At 40.2% G+C, this 19,350-nt stretch overlaps 1 protein-coding gene across 1 annotated transcript in view; it reads right to left on the bottom strand.

Annotated features, from left to right (window-relative positions):
* The window catches only part of CFI (complement factor I), a 43,346-nt gene that overhangs the window by 4,232 nt on the left and 19,764 nt on the right, over positions 1 to 19,350 (bottom strand). Inside the window, exons 6-13 of the mRNA XM_052642073.1 lie at positions 16,593 to 16,756; positions 15,652 to 15,765; positions 15,400 to 15,510; positions 9,646 to 9,669; positions 7,202 to 7,237; positions 5,246 to 5,349; positions 4,970 to 5,073; positions 1,250 to 1,527 (exon numbers count right to left, since the gene is read on the bottom strand). Of these exons, the coding sequence (XP_052498033.1) occupies positions 1,250 to 1,527; positions 4,970 to 5,073; positions 5,246 to 5,349; positions 7,202 to 7,237; positions 9,646 to 9,669; positions 15,400 to 15,510; positions 15,652 to 15,765; positions 16,593 to 16,756 (935 nt within the window). The remainder of the gene's footprint in view (positions 1 to 1,249; positions 1,528 to 4,969; positions 5,074 to 5,245; positions 5,350 to 7,201; positions 7,238 to 9,645; positions 9,670 to 15,399; positions 15,511 to 15,651; positions 15,766 to 16,592; positions 16,757 to 19,350) is intronic.

Raw genomic sequence — 19,350 nt, 5'->3', positions numbered from 1 at the left:
AGCTGGTAAAAAATCTGCCCGCAGTGTGGGAGACCTGGGTTCAATCCCTGGGTTGGGAAGATCCCCTGGAGAAGGGAACGGCTACCCACTCCAGTATTCTGGCCTGGAGAGTTCCATGGACTGAATAGTCCATGCAGTCGGAAAGAGTCGAACGCAACTGAGTAACTTTCACTTTATACTTCTCAATATGGCAGTTATAAAGAGTGTGTTGCAATAGGAATCTGTTAGGCAAATGCAGTGAAGCTATTGACAAAGTTTAAGAGATTGAAAGGAAGCTATATTTCTAGGCTGACTTCAAGATGAGGGGACAAGTACTGTTTAAATTAATTCTAATCCGTCTCTAATTTACTAGGTCTTTCTAATAAGGTGAAGTCCCTCAATCGTGTCCAACTCTTTGCGACCCCACAGACTGTAGCCTACCAGGCTCTTCCATCTGTGGGATTTTCCAAGCAAGAGTACTGGAGTGGGTTGCCATTTCTTTCTCCAGAGGATCTTCCCGACCCAGGGACCGAACCCAGGTCTCCTGCATTGTAGGCAGATGCTTTACTTTCTGAGCCACCAGGGAAGTCTCTTCTAATAATTGCCCCTAAGCAAAGTACATGTCTTATTCATATGAATGTTCACCTCAAGTCATCTTAGAAGCTCAAAGGATAAATTCTTTATGTTATCTTTCTCTTTGTGGGATGTTGGGGTGTGAGGCACGGAGAACGGGGGAGAGCAGAGGAGAGAGGGGAAGGCTGTGGGATCACTGACTTGGCACATACTGTGACTATACCTTTGAAAAACATTTCGTCTTTCATTCATATCATTCCAACCAATCCCAAAAGTCCATGCTATGTGTCCCCCTGTCACTCTGCTTTTTTTCTTGGTGAATGGTTACCCCTCAATGGCTGTTTCAATATTGCAGAGTATAGGTATCCTTGAAACTCTGGGTCAGGATCAGTTACATAATTCACAGAGCCAAATTAAATTCAATTTTAAAAATTAAAAAATGTGAGGTGAGGCCACTGCAAAAGTGACTGAGAATTTCATGATGGTGACAGCAGAGTGGTACAGCAAGCACACACCCCAGCTTGGGGTGCTGGGCCACCACACAGGTCCTCTGCCTGTGAGGTGGCCCTGGCTGGACACTCACTTTTCTGGATTTTATGCACTATTTCTCTCTGAACCCTGGGAGATTAGCTCCTATGCATTTCTCTTCCTATTCATTTTTTAACCCCTGCATTCTGATGAACAAACTAAAACATACCTTTTTCTCGACCCCAGCCAGAAATGATGCACTTATCATTAGGTTGAAATAGGTACGGAGACCAGGGGACACAGGCAGGGACGGAGCTACTCAACACACACTGTTTTTCACTTGGGCGTTTTTTCATTTCAATCAAAGCTATGTCATTTTGGTAGGTGGTTCCATTGTAGTTTTCATGGATAATAATTTGTTTCACCGAGTGAACAACTGTCTGAAAGCCAGGTCTTATCCAGTCTGTAAATGATGTCCATAATTGGTAACGATGCATTCTGCTGATTCTGTAACAGATAGGAAAGGCGGAAAATATATTGAGTTGGGGCAAGGGGGGAAGCAAGTATAAATTGGACTTCTGATGCTTCATCTTTAAATTCTCCCCTTTTAAGGAGTTTTTTCATTTTCCCAGATTTTTTTAATCCTTGCTGCCATGAAGCATTGCAATGAAATTTTCTTAGGACAGAATTAAAGTCAGTGGATAAATATAGAAAGGAATAGTTCATCTACCTGCTAAATATTAGGCACATAAAGGTCTCACTACTTAGCAGAGATGCCAACAGTAGAATGAGTTGGCTGCCTCTGAAGTAAGAGTGTGGGTATTGAGGGTATTTAAGCAGAAACCAGAGAGCATCTAGCCAGGAATGTGCTTGAGGAAGTGGGGAGTCAGAGCACAGAGTCCCAGAGGTTCCCGGGGTGAAGACCTGGGAATCATCATTGTAGCCTTTAAAACTGACTTCATCCTAACTTTGCGTTGTATTATTTGCTCAAGAACCTTTACTGGGTCTTATTCATCTACAGACAGATACCTGTGTTGAGTATTGTATCTGGAACACAGTAGCTGTTTCAAACTTTGGTTGAAATGGTGAATGGGTTAAATATTGCCTGTCCTCATGCCTCACTCCATTTTCTTACCAATTTTCATCTTGTGGTTTCCAGCAAATTTGGCATCTACTATCACTTTCTTGGGCTTCCCAGGTAGCTCAGCTGGTAAAGAATCTGCCTGCTACACTGGAGACCCTGGTTCGATTCCTGTCGGGAAGTTCGCCTGGAGAACGGATAGGCTGCGCACTCCAGTATTCTTGGGGTTCCCTGGTGGCTCAGACAGTAAAGAATCCACCTACAATACGGGAGACCAGGGTTTGATCCCTGGGTTGGGAAGAGCCCCAGAAGAGGGCATGGCCACTGTAGTATTCTTGCCCAGAGAATCCCTATGGACAGAGGAGCCTGGTGGGCCACAGTCCATGGGGTCTCAAAGAGTCAGACATGATGGAACAGCTAAGCACAGCACAGCTTACATCACTTTCTCAGGGAAACACCTTACCGTTAAACAGTGGTGTCCTAGGAGCTAATGAGGTGTTTAGGATATTTTTATTTACACTCAGTGTTCTAAGAATGCTGTGCTTCATATTAATTTGGTTATATTTCAGGATCAGAGGTCCTGAATATTGTTCAAAGGTTAACTGTTCATCCATTCAATTTACTTAATATATATTTAATGTGCCGAGTGAATGTGGGTAAGCCAATTAGGAAGCAGATAGTATAATCCAGGAGAGAGGTAGCAGCATGGTAATAGTGGAGATAAGAAGAAACTCTGAGAATTAAATAACTGGCAATTAAAAACATCATCTGGAAGAAACTGTAGTACATATATACAATGGAATGTTACTTAGCCATAAAAAGAAACACATTTGAGTCAGTTCTAGTGAGGTGGATGAACCTAGAGCCTGTTATACAGAGTGAAGTAAGTCAGAAAGAGAAAAACAAATATTGTATATAAACACATATATATGGAATCTAGAAAAATGGTATTGATGAACTTATTTGCAGGGCAGGAATAGAGACTCAGACATAGAGAACAGACTTACAGACACAATGAGGGAAGGAGAGGGTGGGACGAATTGAAAGAGTAGCATTGAAATATATACACTAGCATGTGTGAAAGAGAGAGCCAGTGGGAAGTTGCAACAGGGAACTCATCCCGGTGCTCTGTGACAACCTAGAAGGGTGGGATGGGGTGGGAGGGAACGTATGTGTACCTACAGTTGACTCATGTTGATGTACGGCAGAAACCAACATAACATTGTAAAGCAATTATCCTCCAATTAAAAATTTAAAAAAGATTTTAAATGACATCTGGAGTTGGTGATATATAGCTGAGCTGTGTGGTAGGGCTGAGGGAATGAAATGCGATCATTTCTAGATTTCTGCCTCGTATAGCTAGATGAATGGTGTTGCCATCTGCTGAGATAGGGAACTGTAGGTCAGGACAATATTTGGGGGCAGGGGCAAATCATGAGTTCAGTCTTATTTTTTATATTTAATTTCTTGGCCACAGTGTGGGGCAGGTGGGATCTTAGTTCCCCAACCAGGGATCAAACTGGTCACCCTGCATTGGAAGTACAGAGTCTTAACCACTGGATCACTAGGGAAGTCTTAGAGCTCAGTCTTAGACATTTTGAATTTGATGCACTAATACTTCTATACAGCCAAGATAGTGTACTGTAGGGTCAGGGTTGGAGAAGTCTAGACTGGAGCTATCACTGTGTCAGCATACGGCAGTATTTTAAAGTGCAGAGAACTTTAGAAAGAAGAAGTAAGAAGAGAAGAGGAAGCCAGGATACACATCGAGGAACTTCAGTATTTCACTTGAGTCATAATGCTCAGTCACTGGAAGAGGAAGCTGCAAAGAAGGCAGAGAAGGTGTGGCCAGAGAGGTGGGTAGAAAACCAGAAGTGTTGTGTTACAGAAGTGAAGGGAAAAGGGTCGTTCAGAAGGAAGAAACAAGATTTGGTGCTTTGCTCCAATCCATGAGGATTTTTATGGGTGTCATTCAACAGATTTCCTGTCCCTCTAAAGTTTGGGTCACCTGCAGATTTTCTAAACAGGCCTTCATCCAAGTTACTGTCACGTATGCTGACCTTGGTTTTACCCTGGCTCTGCTACAGACTGGGCTTCCCAGGTGGTGCTGTGGAGAAGAATCTGCCTGCCAACGCAGGAGATACAAGACCCGCGGGTTGGATCCCTGAGCCAGGAAGATCCCATAGAGTAGGAAATGGTAACCCACTCCAGTAGTCTTGCCTGGAGAACCCCATGGTTGGAGGAGCCTGGTGGGCTACAGTCAGGTAGCTACAGTTATGGTGTCGAAGAGAGCTGGACAGGACTGAAGCAACTTAGCATACACGCAAGCACTGCTGCAGACCTGTAGTGCTCTTTCAGCCAAGTTATGCAACTTCTAGTTCCAGTCTGTCTATCTAGAAAATGGGAGGAATAATATTTGCCTCTCGAGAATGTTAAGAATGTTAAAACAAAAATAACATCTATGAAAGCTCTGGGCACAGTATCGGGTCTGTAAGAGGTACTCCATACATGGCGTTTCATTCATTCTAAAGGTCAGAACTGAAGCCAGAATTCCGAACTCTGTCCTTGACCCATGCAAATGAGCCAAGTGAAACAACTCGGTCCCTACAGGCTCGATCTGCCCTTGCCAGCTGAGGTCAACAACTTGGTTTGTGGGGAACATACTGGGTTCTGAGGAACTGGCCTCTGGACTCCTGATTGTGAACATCAGAGAGGGTGTTTAGCAGACAACAGAGTGGAACTTAGTGATTTTTCTTACATAGATTTTTATTTATCATTTGACTTTATCACAACCTCTATGACCTAATTTCATTGTTTCAGAAATCAGGAATCTACTGGAGAGGGTTTGTTTGTTTTTTTTTTTCCTACCTGACACAATGTGCAGCAGTCAGAATCCAACAGCCACCGATATAAGTTCCTCCACAGTGGATTTTGTCACTTTCCTTGATTGCAATCTGCCATGGGAAGTCTCCCTGTAAAGACATTCATGTGGTCACTGCCATCCTGCCAGATAGGTGGCTTGAAGATTTCCATCGCAAGGTTCTTAGTCTATAATAATTACCATCCCTCCCCCTCACTTTTTTTCCCCCCCCAAACTTGGGCAGCTCCAGGGAAATGACATTATAACTTTTTGTGCCGGTTTACCATTTTTGCTGGCTTGCCTCCTACGACTCGTTTCCTTCGAACGTGCATGTTGTTTTTAACTCCGCAGGATAGTTTAGGCAAAAATGACTTTATAAATTTTCTTTCTTTAAGAAAAGAAGAGATTGTATCATTATGATTTTTGAAACCATTACCTTCTGGGCAAACTTCTTGATTATCTATGCCGCAAAAACAGCAGAGTGACAACTAATATGAAGCAGCCCAGATTCATTAGTAAGTCATTTTGGATGCTATTCACCTTGCTTAAAAATTCTGGCTTCATATTAAAAATTAAGCTTAAAATTGGCTTGCTTCTCTGAAGTTCTACCTAAAGGTGGACTCGTGGCCGAAGGAGGTTGCCTGAGGGGTTACACACTGACCAGCCTCTGGCAGATAAGAGAAGCCACGCGCCCAGACATTACTACTGTGACAGCTCAAGATGGGGTGACACCTCTGGATGAGGCTCACAAGCAGAACTCCGCAGTCTACTTTCTTAGTTCTTACTTTCCAGAGACTGTTTATGTGGGACTCTTCAGAGATATTAATATTAACATTGATGATGTTAATGTTGAGTTCTTTCTATGTGTCAAATCCCACACTAAATACTTTGTATATAGTTTGTATCACTTAATCATCATATTAACACTGACGGGTAACATGCCAGGAACCCCTGGACAATCCAGGATCAGTGGGCTGGGAGGGGGCTGTGTTTTTAGCCACTTAACATGTGATGGTGTTTCCTTTCTCAGTGAGCACTCAGACATGGCACACTTGTCACTGGGAGGCATGCTAGAGTCAGGCTTAAGACATGAATTTGCAAGGGAATTCATGACAAAGGAAGAAAGTAAAAGTATAAGATGCTCTTCTTATTATCTTGCTCTATTTTATCATGTCATGAAAATTTTTGTAAACTTGATTCTTAGTCCCAAATGAGAAAGGAAAATTAATATCACTGTCAATTACTTTGAGCACATAAGAAAGAGGTAGGTCCTCAAGGGAGAGAAGTTGTGAACGAATGTGGATAAAAGATTTTGGGGGAGTCCCATCCAGCCTAAGAACTGGGTTAAGGGAAGAATGTGATGATAAATTTTAAATTTCTGCTTGTACCTTTAAGAAGGGAGACCCCCATCGATTGAGGACTGTCAAATCAGCTTGGATTGAACTTGAAAATTAATTTATTACCCTGAGTAGAAAATAAAGGGCCTTTGTTGGAAATCCCTCTGACTGATATCTGCAGCTTTGAGATCTAAATCTTCCACTCATTGCCTGATTTTTTAAAAATTGCTGATGAACTCTGGGGCCTGGCAATCAGAAGGGAGTCTTACATGAGCTTCAGTTTTCAATCCTCCTAAATTAGGGAGATATTTCACTCCCAATTTGTATTTGAGCTTGTTACTAACCTAAGGTCACACAGCTAACAAATAACTAAGTCAGGAATTAACATGTCAGTTTGAATCAAGAATTCCTATCAGTTACTGTCTTCCCAGGAACTTACTACTTTGTTTAAATTTGGCTCTCAGTGTAGACTTGGCCAAAAAACAGCTCTTCACAGATTTCCTGTTATCATGGTTTAAAATATTGCAAAAGAATCTATTATTTTTGTACTTAAAATGTATGTCCTGGGTCACACATCTGGTTGGCTTTGACAAAACTGATCTGACAAAGCTCATAGCAAACAGAAAAGCTGTATGTAGAACTAGACTGTTTCTTCCATTTCAAAATAAGCCATATATATTAACCTATTTTAAAAGTAGTTCTCAAGAAGCATTTAAGCTTGTTTTTCTTAAAAATGATAAGAAAAGTAGTAATGGTTTTTTCTATTTAAATTGAAATCAAAGGAAATGAGTACTTGAATCAATTATATTGCATATATGCATATATACTCACATACATGCACATGACATTAAAATGCAAATTTGACCAGTGAAGCACTAGTGAAAAAGAATAATGTTAACTTACCTGCATCCATATCAGCAGTCAACACTTCTGCTGCTTCTATAATCAAACAAAAGTTCTAATGTTTAAGTTATGTTTATAGTAAAAATTAAATCATTAAAATCATTTAAACTCTGATAATAATTTTCTGTCTAAACTCTGTCCTACCTTTAAAAAGGACAACATGAAATCATCTTATTTCCTTTCTGTAGGTAGGTAATTGTGAAGGCTCAAGACAGTGACCAAGAGTCCTGAGCTGACATTAAAAAGGGTCTTTGCATTTTGTATATAATAAGGTATCTCTTAACAGGGGTCATGCAATAATTCATCAGTTTCAGTATCCAGCAGGCTTATTATTAGTCATCTGGGATGCAGAAGTCAGAAGTTAAACAGAAACAAGAACAGATTTGCTCTTCTTTTTCTTTCTTAGACTTCGGCTTGAAGTTATACAGGATGATTCCATCTTCACTCTGCAGTCCTGAAACATTTCAGTTGTGAACAGAATCATGATTTCTTCGACCTGAGCATCTAAAGGTGAATTCCCACAAAGGGTTGCTCTGTCTTGGATGAGGTTGCCGCGCAGAGAGGCCATGTTACTTTGCTGCAGCAGTCCGGCGCATTATTACTGTATTTCCCACATTTTTGGGAGGGGAAGACTTACATGTATCTGTTACACTACACACCTAGGTTATTTTCTGCTCAGAGCTTTTCACAAAAGCAGTAACATAAACCAAAGAGAAGACTTCATATCAAATGCTCAACAAAGGGCGATGGGCAAAGTCCAGTAGAGCTGAGATATACTGGATATTACAAGATGAGAAGAAAGCTCCAAAGCACAGATCATAAGAAAAACAATCGATGGCTTTGATTAAATAAAGATTTTAAAATTTAAAGATTAAAGACTTCTATTCAACAAAGCTCACTATGGCCAAAGTTAATAGGTGGGTGACAGAATGGAAGAAGGTATTTGCATGTCTAAAACTGAAAATGGATTAATATCTAGAATGCTAGAAGAAAGCTGGATAGTGCTAAATGTTAGTGGAGCGGAGGCGAGCCCTTGTGGGGTGGTATTGGTGGAGGTGTGCAGCTTTGCCACAGAACATGTAGGCACCAGTTTGTCAAATGACTCTAACAATTTCTGGCCCAGCTCGATGCCTCAGAGAAATCTCCCACATATCCTTAAGGAGAGGATATTCATCGTTGCATGTGAGTGTGGGCTGAGAGTCCAGTACTGAGCAGGTAGAGAGTAACTTGTGAAAGGTGAACACGTGTAGTGTTTTATTGTGTGGCAGTTAGAAGCAACAGATTAGACAGAAACATTACAATATGGACGGGTCTTAAAAATGCAATGCTTTGTGAAAAGATAAAAAGGAAATAGAGGATACACAACACCATACCCTGTGAATGACAAATGTACCCTCACAAGATGACAACCGACACTGGATAAGAATGTATACGAACAAAAAGACACACATGTTAAATCACAGGACAGTGGTTGCTATGGGGAATGAGCGAGTCTAAGGTACTGGAGTAATGGAGAATCACTGAAGCAAGAGAGGGGCCTTGCCTGAACCAGTGATGACTGCGTGCTGGTCATCTTTGGTGAGTTGTCACTGGGCTGAGAAGTGTCACTAACTCATCACTTTGCACCTGAACTCTGAAACTAGAAAGGGAGGAAGGGCAAGAGGGAGGGAAGGGGGAAAGGAATTAAGAAGAGGAAACAAACAAATACCAAAATGAAACAAAAAGGACAGCAGCAGCCTTGGAGGGCAAAATGACAAGAAGGAGGGAATACAAAGAAACAGTGGATATTAGCCATTTAGAACAGGGGTGATCTTGACTATATAAAAGTCACTCAGGAATCCTGAGAAACCCTGAGGAGGACCAAAAGCTTCTGGCCATCATTTTAGATGAATAACGAAGAAAAGGATGACTCTAAAGAGCTGGAAGATTTGGGGATGTCTGTTACAAAAGTAAATAAGAAAATATCTAAGGTGAAAAGATGTTATCTTTCCTCTGGTGACAGTTTCTTCAGCAGTTGCCTTGGTTTTGAGGAGAAAGGAAAGGAAGAGAAGGCTATTTGGCAGAGGTGCAATGTGCAGAGAAGGCGCTTGGCAGGCTGTGAGCGGGGAGTGTGACAAGGAGTTTACCCCACTGCGGAACAAGGCCTCTGTGTCTAAGCAAATGGTGAAACTGGTCATATATATCATCCTCGGTTAATGGTTACCTTCAAATATAACAATATAACATAAAAGCAGTGCTTGTGTTTTGTTTCAATTCTGCAACATCCCAAGACTTTAATAAAATTTTTACTTTCAGCTACAAGTAAAGGGTATGAAAAAAAAAATTTACCACAGGAAAGCATCATTTTTACATGAAAAAAAAAATACACACCATTTCAAGCTAGGACTCTTTACTCTTCTTTTCAATTCTATAATATAAATTTTCTATGATAAAAGTATATTTACCTTTAATTTCAGGATGTCCAGTTCCTAAAAACAAAAGAAAAAACTCACTGTAGCAAAGAGATCATTTTCACTTGAATTAAATGTACACTAATCATCAATTTTCAGTACAGAATAACAAGTTAACATTTATAAAAAGATAAAAGGGGCCCACAGTATGCCACTTTTTGTAGCAAATACTTTGATTTTTAATAGTGCCTAACAAATGTTTCCTCTTACATTTAAACACACACCAACTTTACCACAGCAAGGAAATCATTTTCACTTGAGTTTAAAAGAGAGTCATGTGTTAGATATATTTGAATACATACCTAACTATAACTATTATATAGTTAGACAAAAAAATTGTCTGGAAGTTCACGGTTCACATATTGCTGAAGCCTGGCTTGGACAGTTTTAAGCATTACTTTACTAGCATGTGAGATGAGTGCAATTGTGTGGTAGTTTGAGCATTCCAGATGTTCAAGCTGGTTTTAGAAAAGGCAGACGAACCAGAGATCAAATTGCCAACATCCACTAGATCATGGAAAAAGCAAGAGAGTTCCAGAAAAACATCTATCTCTGCTTTATTGAATATGCCAAAGCCTTTGACTATGTGGATCACAATAAACTGTGGAAAATTCTGAAAGAGATGGGAATACCAGACCACCTGACCTGCCTTTGAGGAACCTGTATGCAGGTCAGGAAACAACAGTTAGAACTGGACATGGAACAACAGACTGGTTCCAAATAGGAAAAGGAGTACATCAAGGCTGTATGTTGTCACCCTGCTTATTTAACTTATATGCAGAGCACATCACGAGAAAGACTGGGCTGGAAGAAGTACAAGCTGGAATCAAGATTGCCAGGAGAAATATCAATAACCTCAGATATGCAGATGACACCACCCTTATGGCAGAAAGTGAAGAGGAACTAAAAAGCCTCTTGATGAAAGTGAAAGAGGAGAGTGAAAAGGTTGGCTTAAAGCTCAACATTCAAAAAACTAAGATCATGGCATCTGGTCCCATCACTTCATGGCAGATAGATGGGGAAACAGTGGAAACAGTGGCTGACTTTATTTTTCTGGGCTCCAAAATCACTGCAGATGGTGACTACAGCCATGATTATTAAAAGACGCTTACTCCTTGGAAGAAAAGTTATGACCAACCTAGACAGCATATTCAAAAGCAGAGACATTACTTTGCTGACTAAGGTCCGTCTAGTCAAGGCTATGGTTTTTCCAGTGGTCATGTATGGATGTGAGAGTTGGACTGTGAGGAAAGCTGAGCGCCGAAGAATTGATGCTTTTGAAGTGTGGTGTTGGAGAAGACTCTTGAGAGTCCCTTGGACTTCAAGGAGATCCAACCAGTCCATCCTAAAGGAGATCAGTCCTGGGTGTTCATTGGAAGGACTGATGTTGAAGCTGGAAACTCATCCACCTAATGCGAAGAGCTGACTCATTTGAAAAGATCCTGATGCTGGGAAAGATTGAGGGCATGAGGAGAAGGGGACAACAGAGGATGAGATGGTTGGAAGGCATTATCAAGTCGATGGATATGGGTTAGGGTGGACTCCAGGAGTTGGTGATGGACAGGGAGGCCTGGTGTGTTGTGGTTCATGGGGTCGCAAAGAGTCAGACACGACTGAGCGACTGAACTGAACTGAACTTGAGCATTCTTTGGCATTGCCTTTCTTTGGGATTGGAATGAAAACTGACCTTTTCCAGTCCTGTGGCCACTGCTGAGTTTTCCAAATTTGCTGGCATACTGAGTGCAGGACTTTCACAGCGTCAGCTTCCAGGATTTGAAATAGCTCAACTGGAATTCCATCACCTCCACTAGCTTTGTTCATAGTGATGCTTTCCAAGGCTCACTTGACTTCACATTCCAGGATGTCTGGCTCTAGGTGAGTGATCACACCATCGTGATTATCTGGGTCGTGAAGATCTTTTTTGTACAGTTCTTCTGTGTATTCTTGCCACCTCTTCTTAATATCTTCTGCTTCTGTTAGGTCCATACCATTTCTGTCCTTTATCGAGCCCATCTTTGCATGAAATGTTCCCTTGGTATCTCTAATTTTCTTGAAGAGATCTCTAGTCTTTCCCATTCTGCTGTTTTCCTCTATTTCTTTGATCACTGAGGAAGGCTTTCTTATCTCTCCTTGCTATTCTTTGGAACTCTGCATTCAAATGGGTGTATCTTTCCTTTTCTCCTTTGCTTTTCCCTTCCCTTCTTTTCTCAGCTATTTGTAAGGCCTCCTCAGACAGCCATTTTGCTTTTTTGCATTTCTTTTTCTTGGGGATGGTCTTGATTCCTGTCTCCTGTACAATGTCACGAACCTCCATCCATAGTTCATCGGGCACTCTGTCTATCAGATCTATTAAATCTATTTCTCACTTCCACTGTATAGTCATAAGGGGTTTGATTTAGGTCATACCTGAATGGTCTAGTGGTTTTCTCCACTTTCTTCAGTTTCAGTCTGAATTTGGCAATAAGGAGTTCATGATCCAAGCCACAGTCAGCTCCCAGTCTTGTTTTTGCTGACTGTATAGAGCTTCTCCATCTTTGGCTGCAAAGAATATAATCAGTCTGATTTTGGTGTTGACCATCTGGTGATGTCCATGTGTAGAGTCTTCTCTTGTGTTGTTGGAAGAGGGTGTTTGCCATAACCAGTGTGTTCTCTTGGCAGAACTCTATTAGCCTTTGCCCTGCCTTGTTCTGTACTCCAAGGCCAAATTTGCCTGTTACTCCAGGTGTTTCTTGACTTCCTACTTTTGCATTCCAGTCCCCTAGAATGAAAAGGACATCTCTTTGGGGTATTAGTTCTAGAAGGTCTTGTAGGTCTTCATAGAACTGTTCAACTTCAGCTTCTTCAGCATTACTGGTTGGGGCATAGACTTGGATTACCGTGATATTGACTGAATTGTTTGCCTTGGAAACGAACAGAGATCATTCTGTCATTCTTTGTGACTGCATCCAAGTACTGCATTTTGGAGTCTTTTGTTGACCGTGATGGCTACTCCATTTCTTCTAAGGGATTCCTGCCCACAGTAGTAGATATAATGGTCATCTGAGTTAAATTCACCCATTCCAGTCCATCTTAGTTTGCTGATTCCTAGACTGTCAATGTTCACTCTTGTCATCTCCTGTTTGACCACTTCCAATTTGCCTTGATTCATGGACCTAACATCCAGGTTCCTATGCACTTTAAAGAAGGCACTTTACGGGGGCATGTGGAATGTAAAAATAGCCTCTGTTTTAAAGGCATGTACTGTTGAAAAGGGAAGGTAAGGCAAGTACAAAACACTACAATAAATCATTAACAGTAATGCAGTGGTGTCCTGACACAGACACAACCACTACACAAGAGGCTGTTGTGTCACTTCCCAGCTTGTGTTTTGTGACATCACGTCAATGGCTTAAAATCATCCATGGTGGGAATAATATACACCACAGAAATTAGCAAAAGCTACAAATTAGGGAGTCCCTCTCCCTCTTCAAAGCCCACTGTTAAACGTTTACCAGCACACCACCAGATTCGCTCCATGTAAGTAAGGTGGATGCAAGGACCCGCACACACTCCTCCAGCAGCCTTCCCTGTCTTTGAGGAACGGAGCTCCATCTTTTCCGTTCTCAGGCCAAAATCCCCAGAGTCATCCTTGACTGCTCATTTGTTCTCACACCCCCATCCAATCTATAAGCAAATCATTCTGGCTCTAGTTTCAAAATATATCCAGAATCTGACTGCTTCTCATCATTCCTACCAGGTTATCCTAGTCACCCCTGGATTACTCAGTAGCTTCATCACTGGTTGCCCTGCTTCTCCCCTCACCCTTATGCAGCCTATTCCCCACGCAGCAACCAGAGTAATCTTGATTCAAAAATGTAACTCAGATCATGCTGTTCCTCTGCTTAGAGTGCCCATTTCATTCCTTAACAGACGTCCCTAGATCTGCCCTGATCACCCCAAACAAGCACCTCTCCAACCTCTCCTATTGCCTGTTTTTTTTTTTTTTTTTTTTTTTTTTAATTTATTTATTTGGCTGCCCTGGGTCTCAGTTGCAGCACAAGGGAACTTTTAGTTGTGGCATGTGAACTCTTAGCTGGGGCATGTGGGGTCTAGTTCCCTGGCCAGGAATTGAACCTGGGACACTTGCATTGGGACCGTGGAGTCTTCGCCACTGGGCCCCCAGGGAAGTCCCCCCCGTTTGTCTCTAATCTCTCACTATGCACAGGTGGAACTCCTGCCACATGAGCCTCCTTGCTGACTGTCCCTCAAACATACTGGAATGCTCCTATCTTAGCAGAGCCACATTGCTTGTTGCCTCTGCCTAGAACACTCTCCCACAGACTTCTGCTGGCTGGATTGTCATTTCCTTCAGTTCTTTACCTAAAAACAAAGTGGGCGAGCCTTCCCAAGCCACCTTATCTACACTTCCAGAATTTATCCCCCCTTTTATATCTTCCTTTCCTGCTTTTTTTTTTAAAGTACTTATTATTTTACTAGATATTTTTACTTATTTTTCTTTATTGTTTCTCCTCCTACACTAAAATATAAGATCTATGAAGGTGCAGGTATTTTGAAATGTTATTCACAGTGGTAACCCCAGCGTCTTAGAATAGGATCCAGCACACACAGTAAGAACTCAATAAATATCCATTGAGTAGATGAATAAATATATTAACTTAGGAAGATTTTTCCTCCAGAATGCATAAATGGGAGCATGAAGTCAGTCTGGGTGGGATGCATTAGGTTCAGTTCAGTTCAGTCGCTCAGTCATGTCCAACTTTTTGCACCCCATGGATGCATTAGGTACCTAGTAAATATTCCCCACCTTTGGAGGTTTCAGTTCAGCTCAGTTCAGTTCAGTTCAGTCACTCAGTCATGTCCAACTCTTTGCGACCCAGCATGCATTAGGTACCTAGTAAATATTCCCCACCTTTGAAGGTTTTCCAATGAGCACTAAAAAACAAAGAGCACCTGCTCACTGCTTTGAAATTTAGTAAGCAAAAGGAAGGAATTAAATAACACTTTGCCTTTCAATAATGAACTGCATTTCATGGAAACAAAACAGTTCTTCTCTACAAGACTCCAGCTAATAAATGCAGAAGGAATGTTGAATTAGAAATTGCCATTTTTTAAAAGAAGAGAAGAAGGATAAATTAGGAGTTTGGGATTAATAAACACAGACACAGACACACACACCCCAACACACAATGGATAACCAACAAAGATCTACTGTATAGCACAGGAAAATACATTCAATATATTGTAATAACCTCTAAGGGAAAAGAATCTGGAAGAGAACATATATATATATATATATATATATATATATATATATATATATATATAAAATATATACATATATTTATATATATGGGATATCACTATGAAGTGAAGTGAAGTGTTAGTCCCTCAGTCATGTCCAACTCTTTGCGACCCCATAGATTATAGCCTGCCAGGCTCCTCTGTCCATGGAATTCTCCAGGCCAGAATACTGGAGTGGGTAGCTGTTCCCTTCTCCAGCGGATCTTCCCAACCCAGGGATCAAACACTGCAGTTTCAGTTCTTTATCACTGGAGCTACCAGGGAAGCCCACACCTAAAACTAACACAATATTGTAAGTTGACTATACTTCAGTAAAAACTTTAGAAAAAGAAATTGCCATTTTACAGGCCCTATTGACAAATTGGATCTAGGCAATAATTACAAAGTCTGCTAAAACCCCTGGGTCAAATAATAATAATAAAACATAACCACAAAACTTTAAATTACCTTCACAACCAACTTCATCTTCTCCCGTGATACAGTCCAGCTCACCATTGCACTTATACTGCTTTGGAATACAAACACCCGATTTACAGAGAAAACCTTCACCTCGGCAGTCTGTGCAAACACAAATAGAAGAGGGGAGGGTTTTTTTCATTCTTAAAATGCAATAAGTTGGGATCTTAAGTCAGTGGGAAAGTTGCTTCTGTTTTCTTAGAAGAAAGCACTTGGGAGTTTAAAGGCTGGGGTCATCTCTACCTTTACAGCACAGCTCATCACTGTTGTCTACACAATCATTGACACCATCACAGGCCTTCTTCTGAGGAATGCGTTTCCCATTCACACATTGAAAGGAGTCCTTTTTTGGAGGAGCTGTAAAGTAGAATTGTCTGTGTGAAATTTATTTATGAAGTTGTGGATGACATCTTTACCACATGTTTGGAATAATGGGGGCATGAAGATAAAGTCAGGCACTGATAAAAAGTGATATAAAATGCACGAGTGGTAGCATTACCATAATATATTAACAGGGAAAATAAACACCAAAGCTGGCTTAAGGAGGTCCTTTGCTAATCTCTGTAAGCCAGCATTTTCTGTGGAGGCTTCTCCTGAGACTAGGGGAGGGGACCCGGGAATCCGAAGCCCTTGCTGACACTGGCAAACCCTGGTGCTCACCCACTCCTTTCATGCTGACCCAGCCCCACCCCGAGGCTGACTTGGGCAGTGCCATTTACATCTTGATGGCTCTCTTGTTTTTTTTTTAGCACCAAAAAGGATATGATCTTTAACACTACATATATAGCTAAAATATTCCAACGTCAGGATGAAGGAGAAAAGTGGCAGTGATTTAACCATTTTAAAGGAATATGTAATCAGCTGGACTCCTCAAAGGAGATGCTGAGTTTCTTCTAATATTTACTTGTGTTTGCTTCATCAATTTTAATCCATATGTTCAAAGAATCAAAGGGAATGAAACAACTTTACTTCCCATGTAGGAAGTAAAGGATAGAAGGATATTTGAATGGGAAAAAGGTACAATAGGGGAAAAGCACCGATTTGGGCTCTAAAACCCAAAATGTGATTTTGTCATTGTGTGTGACTGGCAACAGGATATCTGTAATTTGTTTGTTTACTACAGACTTGGTGTGAAATAAACAATTTCTAAGGAAGGGAAAATATTGGGCAAGTACTCCACTAACCTGCCTCCTCTGTGTAACACACCATGGCAGCCAACCCCTCCGAATTGTGTACTCCTTTAGTGAAAGTACATTCAGCCAAACTGGTCTCTAATCCTTGACAACGCACATGCAGACATTCAGCGGAATTTAGATCAGGATCTCTTCTATGAGTATCAAGAGCACCTCTGCAAATCAAACAAATGAAAAGTTGAAGTAGAATAATTAGTGCTTTGTGTTTATAATTCTACTGGAGGAGGTGAGGGACTAATTTTATTTTATTTTCTATGTATGGGTGATAGGTTAGGCAAGACGCTTACATTCTCTGAGCTTCCATATCTTCCCCAGTAACAAGGAATATAACTCCCTCACTGAGTTTTGTAAAGATAAACAAAAACAATCAATTTAAACTGACTGGAAAAGTTCAAAATATGACAAGCAACCAAAAATATTGGTTTCTCCTCCTCTGTTTCTTGTAAAGAAGAAATGCCTCTTTGATCAAACATTCCTGATTTCTTTCCAACCTGAGATGTGCCATCCTTGGCCTCTTTACCGGTTAACTCCTCTTTTCTCCAGAAAAGGGAGAAGATTAATTTGATCAGGAAATCTTGGAAATAAAAAGCAGGCCAGGTCAACCCTGCTCTTCCGTTCTCCCCCTGCCCCATGCTAAGTCTTACCTGGTTGGCCCCATGGTTACCTAGGATCAGAGAGACTGAGTTAGTTTAAACTAACAGTTGGCTTAATTCTCTACTTTTATGCTAAGCTATGGCCTCAATTCAGTATTGACAGTGTTAAGTGGTATTTGACATCTATATGCCATTGCTTGGACTTCTCAGTTTGTTCAGAATTTGTGTAGCTAAGAGGCTACCTCAATGACCCAGTGTCCTAGAGATGGTGAGTTACAGTGAGCTTCCAGAACATTCAATTGCTCTCCGCTTTTCTCTAGAAGTTAATGGGGGAAATGGGTTAAAAATAAAAGGTTCAGCAAAGATGCAGGAGGCAAATGTAAGCAAAAAATTAAGCAGTAATGGCAATGTAAATGTCCGATAAATTACAATGAGAGGGAAAAAGAGAGCAATTAAAGGGAACAAAGATCCATGATGAAGATATAGTAGTCATGAAACTGTGCCAAACTGAGTCGAAATGTGAGAAGAAATGGAAGTCATTTGGGGCAGCCTGACAGGTGAATAAGCTAAGAAATCTCTCAAATTATGACTGTCTGAAAGTACTAGATAAATGCCCTCAATGAGTCTTAAGGAATTAAAGGAAATACCCACTGGCTAAATCAGAGAACTCTGTTCATGAGCTTATACAAAGTATGATAAGAGCAACATACTGGGAGATCAAAGAGTGAGAGAGTTTGCCATTAGGTTGAATCATAGGTTGTAGGTCACAAAGTGTCATAAATAAGAACTATCTCATGACTCAATTTAATGATAAGAGACTCTCACTGATGAACTACTAGCAGATGTGGTTTAGGAAGAAGAAAACTGAATGAAAAATGAAGAAGTGAGATGCAAGAAGCAACAACAAACCAAGAAGTTGGCAAACATGAAGTCCATCTGAATAACCACGGACTGAACAACAGTACTGATAACTGCTTATTACGTAATGATAGCAATTAACTTCAGGAATATATACAAATAAGGTGGAACAAAATACTGAACAGTTGATATGGAAATGACATTCTTTGTATAATTTCTGAAGAGGGCAAGAACTTCATAATTTAAGGATTCATGGTATAAACGTGAAGATAATCATTAATGGAATAGAAATAGTGTGTATATAATTTTCAAACCAAGTAGAGGAAGAAAAAGAAGATTAAGAAAACAACAGCTTTATTAACTCAACAGAATTTTTAAAAGGAAGAAACAAGAGGATATGAAAAGGGTAAATAGTAAGCCCCAAAGAAGACAGGATAATCAACAAGTAAATAATCACAATAATGTAAATGGACTAAACTCTTCAGCTATCATCATATTGTATTCAAAAAAAAGAGAGAGATATGCTGTTTATAAGGGACACACTCAAAAGATAAAGACCTTGAAAGCTTAGAAATAAATAAATGGGAAAATACTTGAATAAAGCCATTGACATGCTTTTTTATTCTAATGGAATAAAAATTTTTATTCTAACACATCTATTATGTAGAACCCTGCATATGAAGCATTTGAAATATACTCAGTACAAAGGAAGTCTCAAAAAAATATTTAAACAATTGTCCTCATGTGGAGAAATTCTCTCTCCACAATACAATTAAACAGAAAATTTATAACAAAAAGTTAACCAAAAACAAACTAATATATTCATTAGGAAAGTAAAAAAAGAAACTTCTAAATTATGTTTGAATCAAGGGGGAATTATACTGAAAATTAGAAATACTTTGAACTGAACAATAAATAGAATACTCACTTGTAAAGGCATGCAGATGAAGCATTAACTAGAGGGAAATTTGTACCTTAAATGCTTATATTAGAAAGTAAGAAAAACTGAAAGCTGACAAGCTAAGGATTTAACTCACAGAATTAGAAAAAGTACAATAGGGAAAAGCAGAGAGAGAGAGAGCCAAAGATAACAGCAAACATGAATGAAAACAAAGAAACAAAAGAAAATTTACAAATATAAAGGAGAAAGACATTAATCCAATAGACAAATCTTTGCCAGGTTGATGAGAAAAAATGAGAAAGAAAGAGTATACAAACAACATTAGGTCCAAAAGAATGGACATAATCATAGATGAATAGAGAGTTATGCATGCACCTGCACGGATGCAAATGTAGAG

This window comes from Budorcas taxicolor, chromosome 6 (assembly GCF_023091745.1).
Source record: "Budorcas taxicolor isolate Tak-1 chromosome 6, Takin1.1, whole genome shotgun sequence".
NCBI classification, from domain to species: domain Eukaryota; kingdom Metazoa; phylum Chordata; class Mammalia; order Artiodactyla; family Bovidae; genus Budorcas; species Budorcas taxicolor.
This window is presented reverse-complemented; position numbering and strand designations above follow the sequence as displayed.